This window comes from Eulemur rufifrons, chromosome 20 (assembly GCF_041146395.1).
Source record: "Eulemur rufifrons isolate Redbay chromosome 20, OSU_ERuf_1, whole genome shotgun sequence".
Lineage (NCBI taxonomy): Eukaryota > Metazoa > Chordata > Mammalia > Primates > Lemuridae > Eulemur > Eulemur rufifrons.
Window position 1 is genome coordinate 6,117,299 of NC_091002.1, and position 15,576 is coordinate 6,132,874.

General features: G+C 44.5%; 2 protein-coding genes across 3 annotated transcripts in view; both read left to right on the forward strand.

Moving 5' to 3' along the window:
- Positions 1-15,576, forward strand: part of FGFR3 (fibroblast growth factor receptor 3) — a 366,177-nt gene that overhangs the window by 90,786 nt on the left and 259,815 nt on the right. The gene's annotated exons all lie outside the window — the stretch shown is intronic.
- NSD2 (nuclear receptor binding SET domain protein 2) overlaps positions 1-15,576 on the forward strand; it is an 89,519-nt gene that overhangs the window by 14,282 nt on the left and 59,661 nt on the right. For both annotated transcript variants that reach the window (XM_069495556.1, XM_069495557.1), the window contains exons 2-3: positions 9,203-9,825; positions 12,520-12,682. In XM_069495556.1, coding sequence (XP_069351657.1) covers positions 9,232-9,825; positions 12,520-12,682 — 757 coding nt within the window. In that variant the 5' untranslated portion in view covers positions 9,203-9,231. The remainder of the gene's footprint in view (positions 1-9,202; positions 9,826-12,519; positions 12,683-15,576) is intronic.

Below are 15,576 nucleotides of genomic sequence, written 5' to 3' on the forward strand. Positions count from 1 at the left end.
TGCTGATAATCCTAGCATCCTGGGAGGCCGAGGCGGGAGGATCACTTGAGACCAGCCTGAGCAAGAGGGAGACCCTGTCTCTACTAAACAAATAGAAAAAATTAGCCAGGCATGGTGGCGCGTGCCTGTAGTCCCAGCTACTCAGGATGCTGAGGCAGGAGGATTGCTTGAGTCAGGAGTTTGAGGTTGCTCTGAGCTAGGCTGACACCACGGCACTGTAGCCCAGGCAACAGAGCAAGATTTTGTCTCAGAAAAAAAAGTTAAAAACAAATTTTATAGAGTAACCTTATTAGAGAATTTTTGATTAATGGAGTGTTCAATGCTTTTGGACCTTGTTCTATAGCAAATGCTATGCTATTATTCCTTATGTAGACTATAAAAGAACAGAGGTGCTGTCATCATTCAGTGATGGTAGGACTAAAATATATTTCAGGTGGATTAGTGTGAAATTAGAAAATTAGGGAATTTTAGATGTGTGTAGATTATATTTGCAAACTTGAGTTTTCCATTTAAGTCTCTCTTCTGATCCTGGAGGAATAGCTTGGAGCTTGGTCCTTCTCATGGTCTGGCTCTGGGGAATGTCCTGAAAGCCTCACAGCTGTCCCAGTGTTGAGACCTCAAGGTGCCTCTCTGCTTGGTTAGATTCACAGAATGGTTAGTATGGGCTGTAGCTGACATCTTAGCCAGTGGGAGGGTGGAGGCAGTGAGGCCTGCTGTGTCCTAGGTAAAGCCCAGCAGAAAGGACCTGTGAAGTTTGCTCAATCTCAGACTAGGAAGGGATGGTCTTCCTGCCTCCCCCCACCCTCTGCCCTATCTTTCTCTTTCCCTAACATATCTGTATTTCTTAATTTCTGCCTCTCTCCTTTAGAACATAAGCTCTGTAAGAATAAGGAATACAGTTTGTTTATTGCTCTGTTTGCAAATGCTGGAACAGGCCTGGTGCTCAGTGAATATTTTGAACATTGCCTGTTGTTGTTCAGGTCCCTTTCCCCACCTTCTGAGAGCAATGCCCCTCCCTTCATGTTGGAGACCCTTCCCCCTCCCCCCCACCCCATTCCATGTGGTCCTACAGAGCTTCTCAGCCTGTCCAGCCACTTAACATGTTAGGTCATATTTTATATGTATTCTGTGAAATGTAAATCACTAGTTATATAATTCCTAAGCACTTGCTTATAAAATAGCAATATAATGCTTAACTCTTTTTTATGGGAGGTGGTGGGAGACAGAGTCTTGCTCCTTTGGCCAGGTCTAGAACTGTTGGCCTCAAGTAATCCTCCTGCCTTGGCCTCCCAAAGTGCTGGTGGGATTACAGGCCAAAAACTTCCTTCCTTTTTAAAGCTGAATAAGGTTGTATTGATAGACCATATTTTGCTTATCTATTCATCTGTCAGTGGACCCTTAGGTTGCTTCTACCTTTTGTTTATTATGAATAATACTGCCATGAACATGGATGTACAAATATCTCTTCAAGTCCCTGCTTTCAATTCTTTTGGGTGGGCAGAGTGTTTTTTACTGTTTTGTTCAGTGTTGTAACCCCAGTACCTAAAAATCAGTGTCTGGCACATAGTAGGCACTCTATAAATATTTGAAAGGATGAAACAAGAATGTTTTGTCTCTTACTTTATCTTAAATATTTTCATCTCTATCAGCTTTTTCCCTTGGTGATTTGTTAAGATTTATCGTCTATTATATTTTTAGCGGTGTCTGGTCTGCTATATTCAACTCAACAACTGAGTTTTTTATTTCAGTGCCTGTTTCCAAGTCTGCAAGTAATGAAAACAGTAACTTCCTGTTCTTATTTTGTAGAAGACCTTCCACATTATCCTGTGCCTGGTTCCTTGGGAATCCCCCACTGTTGGTGAGGGCTGTGTGCTCTGGCTTCCAGCTTACTCTGGGGAAGTCATCTGAGTGGGTCTTCTGAGTGCTCTGGACCCATGAGCAGTTTCCTGGTTGCCTTTGCAGAGTCTTACCAGCGTCACTCATTCTGGACACTTGTTTTGATATAAATTTTATGTCTCAGGATTTGAGACATCACAGCTTTCTGAGGCAAAGGCTTAGGGTACAGATTTCTTAAGGGCAATTCTGTCACCCCAGTGGCCTCCAGTGGGTGTTTGCTGAGGGCCCAACCCTAGGCTGGCCAGTGGAGGGGGCTCAGGTAATGATGACCACACTGTGCCAACAGATACCTGGTGATTGGAGAATCCTCTGCCTGGCAGTGCCTTCTCTTCCTTCTTAATGTTTAGACCCTACGAAGTTAGTCCTCTGTCCCAGGACATGGAGTTAGGATGAGAAGTAGTCACTCGCCCAGGGTCCCACAGCTTAGTAATGGCAGAGCCAGGATTCCAGGCTGGGCAGTAGTCTCCACACTCTGCTCCTAACCACTCCCGGACAGGCCCAGGTCCTTGTTCTGCTCCTCTGCTCTGTATTCTGGCTGCCAAGCCCCAGCTTGTAAAGCCTGGAGTCCTGTCAGGGGCAGCCTGCACCTGGAGATTTCCCTTGCTTGCTTTGAGTTAGGTAGCATAGTTAACTTTTTTCTTTAGAACAGTATTTTAGGCCAGTCACGGTGGCTCACGCCTGTAATCCCAGCACTCTGGGAGGCTGAGGCGGGAGGATTGCTTGATCTCTGGAGTTCAAAATCAGCCTGGGCAACATAGCAAGACCCTGTCTCTTAAAAAAAAAAAAAAAAAATCAGCGGGGTGTGAGTGGTACAGCTATTAGGTATAGTCCCAGCTACTTGGGAGGCTGAGGCAGGAGAATCACTTGAGCCCCAGGAGTTCGAGAATGGAGTGAGCTATGATCATACCACTGCACTCTAGTCTGGGTGACAGAGTGAGAACTTTTCTCTTAAAAAAAAAAAAAAAAGATTTAGCCATCTTCACCAGAAATCTTCTCTAATCTGTTAACATGGTGACAACATTAATTGAGTTGCTGATAATGAGTCATCCTTACATTTTTGGATAAACCCTCTTTGGCCATGGTATCTTATTCTTCTAATTTAGTAGTGGATGGGTTTGATTTACTTTTATTTTTTTTAATAGTTCTTGATTGATCTTGATCTATAGCTTTTTTTGTACTCTTCTTTGTTTTCTGGTTTTGGTATGAGGGTTATGCCAACTTTGCATAATGTTTTGGGAAACTTTATGTCATTTTCTATGCTCTGTGTTTCTGTCATCTTTTACAAATAGCTTAAACAATTTATGAAATATTTATGTGATGAATAATACACAGCAGTTGAAAAGACTAAGCTATATTTGTACATATCAACACAGAGATAAAGATATGTTGAGGCTGGGCGCAGTGGCTCATGCCTATAATCCTAGCATTCTGGGAGGCCAAGGTGGGAGGATTGCTCGAGGTCAAGAGTTCAAGACCAGCCTGAGCAAGAGCAAGACCCCGTCTCTACTAAAAATAGAAAGACATGATTTGGACAGCTAAGAAATATATATAGAGAAAAAATTAGCCGGGCATGGTGGCGCATGCCTGTAGTACCAGCTACTCGGGAGGCGGAGGCAGTAGGATCTCTTGAGCCCAGGAGTTTGAGATTGCTGTGAGCTAGGCAGACGCCACGGCACTCTAGCCTGGGCAACAGAGTGAGACTCTGTCTCAAAAAAAAAAAGAAAGATACATTGAGTGATCAAATTGCAGAGCAAAGGCATAACATAGCATTTATAGAAATACAAACCATGTACAGTAATTCTTTGTTAATGGATATATACTATAGACTGGGAGGATGTATAGTAAATTCATGATGGGTATTGCCTCTGGAGGAGAGTAAATGGGACTTATATTTCGAGAATAAGGCAGACTGCATCTGTGTGTGCTTTATTCATTCATTCCTTACCAGAGACCTGTGGTAGGTGATACCTGAGGTAGGTTGCTGTGTTTGAGTGCTGCCCATCTCCTTCTAGCAGGATGACCCAGGTGTTAGTCTCTACCTATGGAGCGGAACAGTCACACCTGTCTGACAGTGTTGTGGATGTGGAGGTGGACAGTCTCACTAGGTGACCCTGACTTCCCACTCCTGGGAGCCCCATGAGGGCTAGCTCCTGTTGCTCATTTCCTCTTGGAGATCTCAGATCTGGAGACCCTGCCTTAACATAGAAGTGCTACAGAGTAACACTAAAGACATATTTGTAGTTGTTATTATCTGTAGTTTCTTCTTCTTTCATATAAAAACGACTTGAACCAAATGTAGCAAAATGCTAAAAATTGTCTTTCAGGGTGGTGGATATCTTAGTTTGTCCTATTGTTTTTCATGCTATTCTGCATTTAGGAACTTACCCCTCCCTGCCTTCTCCAATATAAGAATGATTATTCATTGAAGGGGTGGTAAGACTAGCTATTACAGTTCTATTTATTAGTTATTGGGCTTTCAGGTTTTTTACCTCTTGGGTTAGTTTTGGATATGTTTTGTAGTTTTCTTGAAATGCTAGAAAAAGTGAAAGGTTTCCTAATTTGTTCATATGACTTTGATTAAAAAAAAAACTTTTTTTTTTGAGACAGAGTCTTGCTCTGTTGCCCGGGCTAGAGTGCCGTGGCATCAGCCCAGCTCACAGCAACCTCAAACTCCTGGGCTCAAGCCATCCTTCTGCCTCAGCCTCCCGAGTAGCTGGGACTACAGGCATGCGCCACCATGACCGGCTAATTTTTTGTATATATATTTTTAGCTGTCTAAATCATGTCTTTCTATATTTTAGTAGAGAACGGGGTCTTGCTCTTGCTCAGGCTGGTCTTGAACTCCTGACCTCGAGTGATCCTCCTGCCTTGGCCTCCCAGAGTGCTCAGATTACAGGCGTGAGCCACTGTGCCCGGCCTAAAAAAATTTTATAAAGATGAAATCAAGTGATCAGTGACTAGGAGTGCTGCGGAGCAAAGGTAAATCCTGTCTGTAGGAGCCCCTGCCTTAAAGCTTTGGTCCCTAATCCCAGGTCTATGGAAAAATTGTCTTCCGTGAAACTTAGGAAACGGGGGTGGGGCAGTGCGGGGTTGCACACAGTAGGAGATAAGTGGCAAGCAAGTGAAGCTTCAGCTTCATCTGTATTTTTTTTTTTTTTTTTGAGACAGAATCTCACTTTGTTGCCTGGGCTAGAGTGCCGTGGCATCAGCCTAGCTCACAGCAACCTCAAACTCCTGGGCTCAAGCAATCCTCTGCTGCAGCCTCCTGAGTAGCTGAGACTACAGGCATGCACCACCATGCCCAGCTTATTTTTGCTATATAGTTTTAGTTGTCCAGCTAATTTCTTTCTATTTTTTTAGTAGAGACAGAGTCATGCTCTTGCCCAGGCTGGTCTTGAACTCTTGAGCTCAAACGATCTGCCCGCTTCGGCCTCGCAGAGTGTTAGAATGACAGGCGTGAGCCACTGCGCCCGGTCTAGCTTCATCTGCATTTACAGCCGCTCCCCATCGTTCACATCACCACCTGAGCTCCCCATTGGGTCCCTCTTCTGTGGAAAGCTTGTCTTCTGTGAAACCAGTCCCTGGTGTCAAAAAGGTTGGGGACCACTGCCTTAAAGCATTCCCACAGTAACATCCTGGGGAAATGAGCAGCCCACAGTCAGGTTATGAGGAAAAAATAACAAAACACACGAAGAGTCCTGGCATGGTGGCTGACGCCTGTAATCCTAGCACTCTGGGAGGCCGAGGTGGGAGGATTGCTTGCGGTCAGGGGTTTGAGACCAGCCTGAGCAAGAGGGAGACCCTGTTTCTAAAATAAATAAATAAATAAATATAAAGTAAAATAAAAAAAAAAAACACTCACAAAGAAATGAGCACCACAAATGAGAAGAAAATTGCTCCCCCCAGAAGACCCAACAACTAGTAGAAATAGATCTACAAACACCTGATATTTAAAATAGTCATGTTTAATATGTTCAAGGATTTAAAAGAAATTTGAAATATCAACAGGAACAAGCAATCTTGAAAAATGTGGTTCATGTACAGGTCATGATTAATTCCAGATCTAGGCTTGGAATTAAATCTTGGCCCCACAACTTTCTAGCCACATGACCTCTAGGGTAAGTTCTAAGAGAAGCCGGAATTCTGAATTTTTGTGTAAAATATCCCAAACTTTAATTGTTTACAACTAATTCATATTTATCTATTTATTGGCTCTAGTTCTTTGCATTATTGGTTGTGCTAGCTAGGATTGTAGTTTGCATCTGTGACTCATCATAGTCTACTTTAATCTTTATATAAGATATAAGAATCTTGTAACTCTCTAGATTTATTTCTGCCTCTCCCATGCTGTAGTTGCCGTATGTATTATACCTATGTAAGTTATAACCCCCATAGTGTTATAAATTTTACTTTGGGTATGTGAATTTTAAAGAAACTAAGAAGAACAAATAGTCTTTTACATTTACTCATTAATTATGAGTAAATTAATCATGACCTGTTTGTGGACCACACTTTTCAAGATTTCTCGTTTCTGTTGATGTTTTCAAGTTTCTTTTAAAACCTTCAACATTTTAAACATGACTTTTAAATATCAGATGTTTGTAGATCTATTTCTACTAGTTGGTGGGCTTTCTTGGGGGGGGGTGCAATTTTTTTCTCATTTGTGGTGCTTGTTTCTTTGTGTGTTTTGTCATTTTTTTCCTCCTAACCTGACTGTGGGTTTATTTCTGGTGCTCTTAATTTCTTTCTAAAGATCTGAGTTTCAGCCTGGTCTCATTTCCCTTCAACGTGAAGAACTTCCTTTAACATTTCTTGTAGTATAGGTATGCTGGTGATAACTTCTTACTTTGTATTTCTCTCAAAATGTGTTTTGCCTTTATTCTTTTACTTTTTCTTTTTTCTTTTTTTTGAGGTAGAGTCTTTGTCTTTTGCCAGGGCTAGAGTGCAGTGGTGTCACCCTAGCTCACAGCAACCTCAAACTCCTGGGCTCAAGCGATCCTCCTGCCTCAGCCTCCTGAGTAGCTGGGACTATAGGCACATACCACTATACCCTGCTAATCTCTTTTTTCCTATTGTTAGTTGCCCAGCTAATTTTTTTCTATTTTTAGTAGAGACAGGGTCTCGCTCTTTCTCAGGCTGGTCTCGAACCCCTGACCTCAAGAGATCCTCCCACCTTGGCCTCCCATAGTGCTAGGATTAGAGATGTGAGCCAGCACATCAGGCCTTGCCTTCATTCTTGAACGATATTTTTTCTGGATATAAAATTTGGGGTGATGGGTTTTCTTTCAGTACTTAATCATTCTGCTGTCTTCTGGCCTCTGTATGTTTTCGTGTATGTCCTTGAACATGGTTATACTAGATGCTTTGAAGTCCTTGTCTGATGAATTTCAATATTTGGGCCATTTTGGGATTGGTTTCTGTTGTTTCCCTGTTTCTTCATATGTTTAGTAATTTTGGATTATATCCTGGATGTTATGAATGATATGTTGTAGATATATGGATTCTGTTATATTCTATTTTTTTTTTTTTTTGAGCCAGAGTCTCACTCTGTCACCCAGGCTGGAGTGTAGTGGCATCCTTGTAGCTCACTGAAACCTCAAACTCCTGGGCTCAAGCCATCCTCCCTCCTCAGCCTCCCGAATAGCTGGGATTACAGGCATGCACCACCATGCCTGGCTAATTTTTTCTTTTCTTTTCTTTTCTTTTTTTTTTGAGACAGAGTCTCACTCTATTGCCCAGGCTAGAGTGCCGTGGTGTCAGCCTAGCTCACAGTAACCTCAAACTCCTGGGCTCAAGCGATCCTCCTGCCTCAGCCTCCCAAGTAGCTAGGACTACAGGCATGCGCCACCATGCCTGGCTAATTTTTTCTGTATTTTTCTATATTTTTAGTTGTCCATATAATTTCTTTCTATTTTAAGTAGAGACGGGGTCTCGCTCTTGCTCAGGCTGGTCTCAAACTCCTGAGCTCAAAGGATCCGCCCGCCTCGGCCTCCCAGAGTGCTGGGATTACAGGCGTGAGCCACCGCGCCCGGCCAGTTTTTTATATTTTGTCCAGGGTTTATAGTTTTTACCTGTGGAACAGTTGATCTATTATGAGCTGGAAGAAGAACCTACTGTGATGTCAGCGGCAGCTCTCAAGTGGTGATAATCAGAAGTGTTTCCATACAGGGCTAAAAATCCTTGGGAACATCCCTGGGCATCCCTGTTCCTTATTGTTCTCAACTTTTCCCCAGGGTCTGATGTCATTGGTTGCTGCCTTCTCAGAGAGGTCTTGTTGGATGGAGTCTGTGATGGAGACCCTTGGGAGATGTCTGCCCATCTGGGGGGGGTGCTTGCCTGTTCCTGATTTCTAGCTCTGTACCCTTGACCGTGTGTCTGAGATTGGAGATTGTAGCTTCACAGTGAAGACTCCACATCATCACACTGCATCCAGAGGGGTCTTTCTAAAACTACCCCCTTCTCCCTTGGGCCTCCATATGGCCAGGGTGGCACGTTGGCTGTTTCTCCATGTTGTAGAGTAGTGCCTGATACGGCTCAGCAGTGTTGTCCTCCACTAGTTAATCTTCAAGTGATAGCTAAATAAAATTTAATGTTACTGCACTGTTCCTTGTGGTGTTTAATTTGGGCCTGAACGAGGAAGGGTTGGGGGACAGAGATTAGAATGCTAGTTTGAGCACAAACCAGAACTGACCCTGCGTGCTTTTGCACTTGGTTACTATTGGCTTCTTATTTCTTTTTTCATCAATCTGGGGCTAAGGCTGTGTTAGGGTTGGAAGATCTGATTTTAGACATGTTGACTAGGTTATCCTGGGCATGGAGCTGAGCCTGGCACAAGCTCCTTTCCTATTGGTGTTTATTTTGCTTTCAAGCATGTCCCCATTGTCCTGCGCAGGCCTGGCATTGTGTTAGCTGCCCCCCCCCCCCACAGTGGCTCTTTGAAGTGTATACTGTACTGGTGGGCAGGTGGTAATCGGCTTTTCAACAGTGACTGGACAGGTTAAGTCGTGCGTCTATGGCCACGCTGACTGCTGGTGGGAGTGCAGACTGGAGTTTGCCATCCTTGACTGACTGGTGTGTTCTTCCTTTTGAAGGTGATTCCTTGTTGCCTTTTCTTTCAGCTTTATCATTTTGTGATTCTGTGTCATTGTTGTGATATTAAAACTGCCTCTTGCAACCTAAATCATTATATAAAACATCATAAATTGCTTAAAAAAACCCAAGCCCCACAAAGCTGTACATGTGTTGACATACTTATTCTAGGTTTAAATGTAATATGTTGCTTTTTTTTTCTTTTTTAATACTGTAGCGTTCTAAGAACGGAAGCATCTGGGCTAGATGGAATTTAGCATCAAAAAAAATCCTCTTTCTGTTCAGAAAGTTGTAAAGTGCATTAAGATGAAGCAGGCACCAGAAATCCTTGGCAATACAAATGGAAAGACTCAGAGCTGTGAAGTGAATCGAGAGTGTTCGGTGTTCCTCAGCAAAGCCCAGCTTTCTAACAGTCTGCAGGAGGGCGTCATGCAGAAGTTTAATGGCCACGATGCACTTCCCTTTATTCCAGCTGAGAAGTTGAAGGATCTTACTTCCCGTGTATTTAATGGAGAACCAGGCACTCATGATGCCAAATTGCGTTTTGAACCCCAGGAAATGAAAGGAATGGGGACACCACCTAGCACTACCCCTATCAAAAATGGCTCTCCAGAAATTAAGCTTAAAATCACTAAAACATACATGAATGGGAAACCTCTCTTTGAGTCTTCCATCTGTGGTGACAGTGCTGATGTGTCCCAGTCAGGAGAAAATGGACAAAAGCCAGAAAACAAGGCGAGAAGGAACAGGAAGAGGAGCGTAAAGTATGATTCCTTACTGGAGCAGGGCCTTGTCGAAGCAGCCCTAGTGTCTAAGATCTCAAGTCCTTCTGATAAAAAGGTATTTATGAAGAATTCTGACTGGGGTCATGTGACGGTGAGCAGTGAACATGGGAACCATGTGAGGGTACCTGCATGGTGCAATGGTGGATGGAGGAGATGGGGATGGTGCTGTCAGCGCTTGACTGAGCCCTGGCTATGGGTCAGGCATCGAGCTCCAGTATGCTCTGGTGTTGCCTCCTTAGGCCTTACACCAGCTGCTGAGCCTGTTGAGAGGCCTAGAGAGGTTAACTAGGTGTTCAGGATTACTGGCCAAAAAGAGGCAAAACCAGTTTCTTACTCTTGGCCTGCTAGTTCCAGAGCCCTTGCTTGATGACTTGAGGCCATGCTGTTCTCATGGACCTCATCTTCAAGGCATTCTTTGGCCTGATGTGGTTAGTGGAGACACACTGGGCTCCAGCATGAGACTCCTTAAGCCTGCACTGTCTAATGAGTGGGAAGCAGAGTGGTGTTGTGCAGAGGTACTCCTGCTATCCTCCCACACGGGTCCACTATCCACTTACCTAACTCTTCAGCCAGGTGGTCTAGCAGATGGCCTGCCTCCTTGAGGATTGGGGCTGTGTCTTACGCTTTCATGAGCCCAGCATGTTGAACATAAATAAGCAAATGAGTGTTCACTAACCAAAGACTGGGAAGGAGAGCCCTAACTTAAGATGGAAAGACCTGGTGGTTTTGCTCTATTCTGTGTGGTGGTTGGTGTCATGGTGTCTTAAAGTGACACTCTGGATGGCCCTAACATTTAAATGAGTATAAGCCATATATGATAGCCAAGGGACCTTGGCCTTGACAGAAGGAAATAGGGGCAGGGCAGCAGCCTCCTCTCTCTGTCTGGATGATGGTCTAGAGGGTGTTGGTCTTTAGCTGCAGCTCCAGGCCCACTTGGAGTGGTGGGGACAGGGAGCCTGAGACCAGTGGGAGTTGACATTGTCACCATGGTTAGGCTATTGAGTTTTAAATTGTAATCGAGGAACTTTAGAGTTTCCACAGATGGGGGAATGGCTGGAATTTCCTTGAAATCATCACAATAATGAAGAGGTTTGATTGTTTAAAAAAAAGTTTTTTGAGTGCTCAGAAACTGTTTAGCTCTTACTAATGTAAAGATAATGGCAAGATTTTTAATTTTTTTTTTTTTTCCAAGACAGAGTCTCACTCTGTTGCCCAGGCTAGAGTGCCATGGCGTCAGCCTAGCTCACAGCAACCTCAAACTCCTGGGCTTAAACAATCCTCCTGCCTCAGCCTGCCGAGTAGCTGTGTCTGGCTAAGTTTTTCTGTATATTTTTAGTTGTCCAGCTAATTTCTTTCTATTTTTAGTAGAGACAGGGTCTTGCTCTTGCTCAGGTTGGTCGCAAACTCCTGAGCTCAAACGATCCACCCGCCTCAGCCTCCCAGAGGCTAGGATTACAGGCATGAGCCACCACGCCTGGCCAATTTTTTTAAATTAAATTTTATTTTATTATTTTTTTTGAGACAGAGTCTCACTCTGTCACCTGAGCTAGAGTGCTGTGGCATCAGCCTAGCTCACAGCAACCTCAGACTCCTGGGCTCTAAGCAATTCTCCTGCCAGGCGCATGCCATTATGCCCAGCTAATTTTTTTCTATTTTTAGTAGAGACAGGGTCTTGCTCTTGCTCAAGCCAGTCTCGAACTCCTCAGCTCAAGCAATCCCTCAGCTCAGACTCCCAGAGTGCTAGGATTACAGGTATGAGCCCCTGCACCTAGCCAAACTTCATGCTTTTACAGGGGAAGAGGCCTGTGCAAATTGCCAGAGACCTGGCTTTTATTCCTAGCTCTGCCACTTGGTTTTGTTAAAACTTGGGTAAATCACCTGAATTTTGACTTCCACCTACAGAGTGGGAACAATAAATGTAACCCTGAAGGTGTGTAATGTGGCAGCTCAAGCCAGCCCTCAACAGCATACTCACAGATCTTTGTGACTGCCAGTGAGATTTCAGGGCTGGTATCCTCAGTTCAGAGATGAGGAGACTGAGGCCCACAGCAGTTCAATAGCTTGCCCAAGTACATAGTGCTCTTAGAAGGAGGGTTAGGAATTTACCCTCAGAGAGGTCAGGGCCCTGCTGGTATGCTTGTTCCCACTGGAGGGCAGAACCAAGAGTGGCTTGGGGAGGAGTTTGCCCATGGCAGGATGTTCAGCCTCATAAACTACTCATATGCCAGAGATGGAGAAACTGAGCCTCACAGAGCCCAAGGACTCAGATCACAAGTGGTGGAGCTAGGACTTGATCCAGCCCTGCCTTTACCACATTCGCACCTTCATGTCAGGTGACACATGTACTTCTGAGAACTGATGGTCAGACATGTGCCTGGGGGCAGGGGGCAGTAAAAGTTTGGGGTTCTGTGAGAATTCCTCTTTGACCAGTTGAATAAAGAACCATTAAAGATGGTCCACCAGGCCAAGAAAATAGATTTATAGAGAGATTCTTGCAGTGTTGAACACCTGTGTGGGCCAGGCACTGTGCTGACCCTTTAGCTGAGGGTGAGAGACACAGACGGTTTCCAAGAAGTGATATTGGGGCTGTTATCTAAAACACAGCCAGGAGTACATGCTCCTTTTTTTGGGATCTATATGTGTTTTGAGCCTCCAGCCTGATTAATCTTGGGTCTTGTATGGATAGAAGGCTGGATTTAGGGCTAGTTATTAGATATATTAGTATTTGTCTTTTGTTGTTCATTTTCAGATTCCAGTTAAGAAAGAGTCCTGCCCAAACACTGGCAGAGACAAAGAGCACCTGTTGAAATATAACATCGGTGATTTGGTGTGGTCCAAAGTGTCCGGTTACCCTTGGTGGCCTTGCATGGTTTCTGCAGATCCACTCCTTCACAGCTATACCAAACTTAAAGGTATTGTGTTTTTTGGGCTGTTTTCCATCTTTCTCTTTTGCACTTAGTCTTTCTCATCTCCAGCCTTCTCACTGTTCCTTAACTACTAGCCCTACTATTTAGATGTGCAATGATTGTTTATTTCAGCATGATTTTCAGAAATAGTATTTTATACTAAGTTTAAGTTATAAAAATGTCCACGATTATTAGGCTTGCGGGAAGAGAGAAAGCAACTAGAAATGATCATCTTTGTCTTACAAAACTTGAGTAGGTAAATTGATTTGTACATGGAACAGCTAAAGTAATATATTAAGAATGTAATATGTCATTGATACAAGCAAATACTTAAATAATAGTTGGGCAACCTATACATGCATTTTTGGAGGAAAAGTGAAAGATCAGGTTGTTTGAGAGTCTTCTGGAAAATCTTCTAAAGTTTGCATTTAGTTTAAGGAAGGTGAGATGTGGCGAGTACAGAGTTGGAGCTGAGCAGGTTAGTGCCCCCGTGACCTGTGCACCCTTCAGAAGTGTGGGCGACTAGAGTCATGACTGGACCAGGCCAGTGCTCCAACCCAGTACGCCACCAGTCAGCCTTGTATGGCCCCTCAGTGGTGCAGGTGTACATGGCCCCTCCTGGTCTCTAGCTGGAGGCCCGAGCTGTCACAGAAGCAGCATTGCTGCTCTCATTCTGCACTTACATAGGTCTCTACTCTGCCACCCAAGTAGCCAAACAGGCCTGTCGGCTGGGAGTGGGACAAAGTGACACCTCTTTGGCAAATGTCGACTTTAGAGGGGATGGGTTCAGGATAAAGAGGACCTTGCTTAAGTCCCAGATGCTCCTGCCTGAATCCTGCCCAGGTCTTCTGTCCTGTGGGGGTGGTTGGCCTCTGCTGTGAGGCTCAGGCATGCATGTATGCTCTGCAGGACTTGTGGCAGGAGAAAAGCCTATGGCCTGGCTTCAGCTCTGCATCCACTGAGGACCTTTGGCATCCTTGGCTTGCCAGAATTGAGGGAGTCTCTTCCAAGGGGCTGCAGGAACCCCAGGGTATACCCCAAGGCATCTAGACTTGGTGAGAGTGTGAAAGAAAATGCTGGTTCAGACAGAAGGTATCCCCCATATGGGGATAGACCATCATGCTTCTGCAGCCAGTGTCTAGGCACATACAGGTGTATGTGAGGGATTGTCAGTTCCTTCTTAGCTCTCTAAAACTTGGCCTGGTGCCACACATCAAACCTGGTGACTTTCACTTCTTCTGTCTGCATGGCACACCACAAGCAACTCTTGCTGATTTCTTTTTTAGTTCTGGGGATTTTTAGTTGTTTATGTGAAGCCATCTCAAGCTTCTAGCCCTCATACCTGTCAAACTGAAGTAGTCTTTTTTTTTTTTTTTTTGAGACAGAGTCACACTTTGTCACCCAGGTTGGAATGCAGTGTCAACGATCATAGCTTACTGCAACCTGGAACTCCTGGGCTCAAGTGATCCTCCTGCCTCGGCCTCTGGAGTAGCTGGGACTATTGGTGCATGCCACCACGTCCGGCTAATTTTTTTTTCTATTTTTAGTAGACATGGGGTCTCGCTCTTGCTCAGGCTGGTCTTGAACTCCTGACCTCAGGTGATCTCCCACCTCGGCCTCCCAGAGTGATAGGATTACAGGCGTGAGCCACTGTGCCCGGCCTTTATACCCATTTTTAAGTGTCTTTATGTAACTAGGTATCTGCCCGGTTTTCAAAACAATGCCAAATGGTCATACTTGGATTCTAGCTTTTTTGTGTATGTAAACTATTTTATTTATTGTTTGCTTATTTGTATTTTTATTTATCTATTTAAAAAACTTTCAAGCCTACTGGTCAAATTAGAATGGCACAGTGGACACTCATTCCCCTCGTCTCGATTCAGTGACTTTTAACATCTTGTTTTGCCTGTTCTATCTCTTTCTCTAGATAAACACTCTTCTACTTTGCCAAACTGTGTGAATATGGGCTGTAGATGTCATGGCACTTCACTCCCAACTATGCCAGGTCAAGGACAGTTTCCTTACCAACTAAGCACTCAACCACACTACAGGAAACATTATGTCAGGAACGTGGCCTGTCATTATGGTCCTAGCTGAGAGTTCCTCAGCTATCCTGGTATCCCCAACACCTGTGTTTTCCTACACTCTGGCATTGAGATGCATGCTCTGCCTCTGGCTGTCCTGCCTCTTCAGCTTCCTCTGGTCTAGAATAGCACCCCAAACCCCTATTACTTAGGATTGCTCTAGATCCCTCATGAGCAGACCCAGGTCAGAAAGGCCAGGCTGGAGCTGAGGAGCCTTGAAAGGTGGCTTTGTCCTTTATGTGTGCAGAAGCGGGTGTCCCCTATCAGCCAAGGCCAGGGAGTAGCACTGCTAACCCCCAACAGTCTGCTTCTCTAGGAATTGTTGGATGCAGGGAGCAGGTCCTCATAATCATACACAAACCAACTTCAGAAGACTTGATAATGTGCATTTGAAAAGCAGTTCAGAAGGAGGCAAACCAGGATGGACACCCTCCAGCTGAAAGGAAGTTTAGAAAACCTTTACGAAGAAAGGGATCAAAGGAGCCCATGAGGAAAGAGAGAGAAGTGAAGTGAGAGAAGGATGGTAGGCCAGGCAGACCATGCCTGGAGGGGCTTGTGGGGCAGCTGACACCCCTTAGTAGGTGGGGCCCTCAGAGCTCTCCATGGAAGGCCCCCCGCCCCATGGTCTTGAATGCGTGGGGTCTGGGTTCCCTTGCAGCACTGGAGTTAGTAGTCCTTGATGATCTATTGACTTATAAAATGGTAACTATCTATTTTTGTTATGCTTTCTACATTTTAGCTGGCATTTTTCTGTGAAAATGATCTCCCCCCTAAAAAAACTAGTTATGTATTACAATCCTTATTTTTTTATGTCCT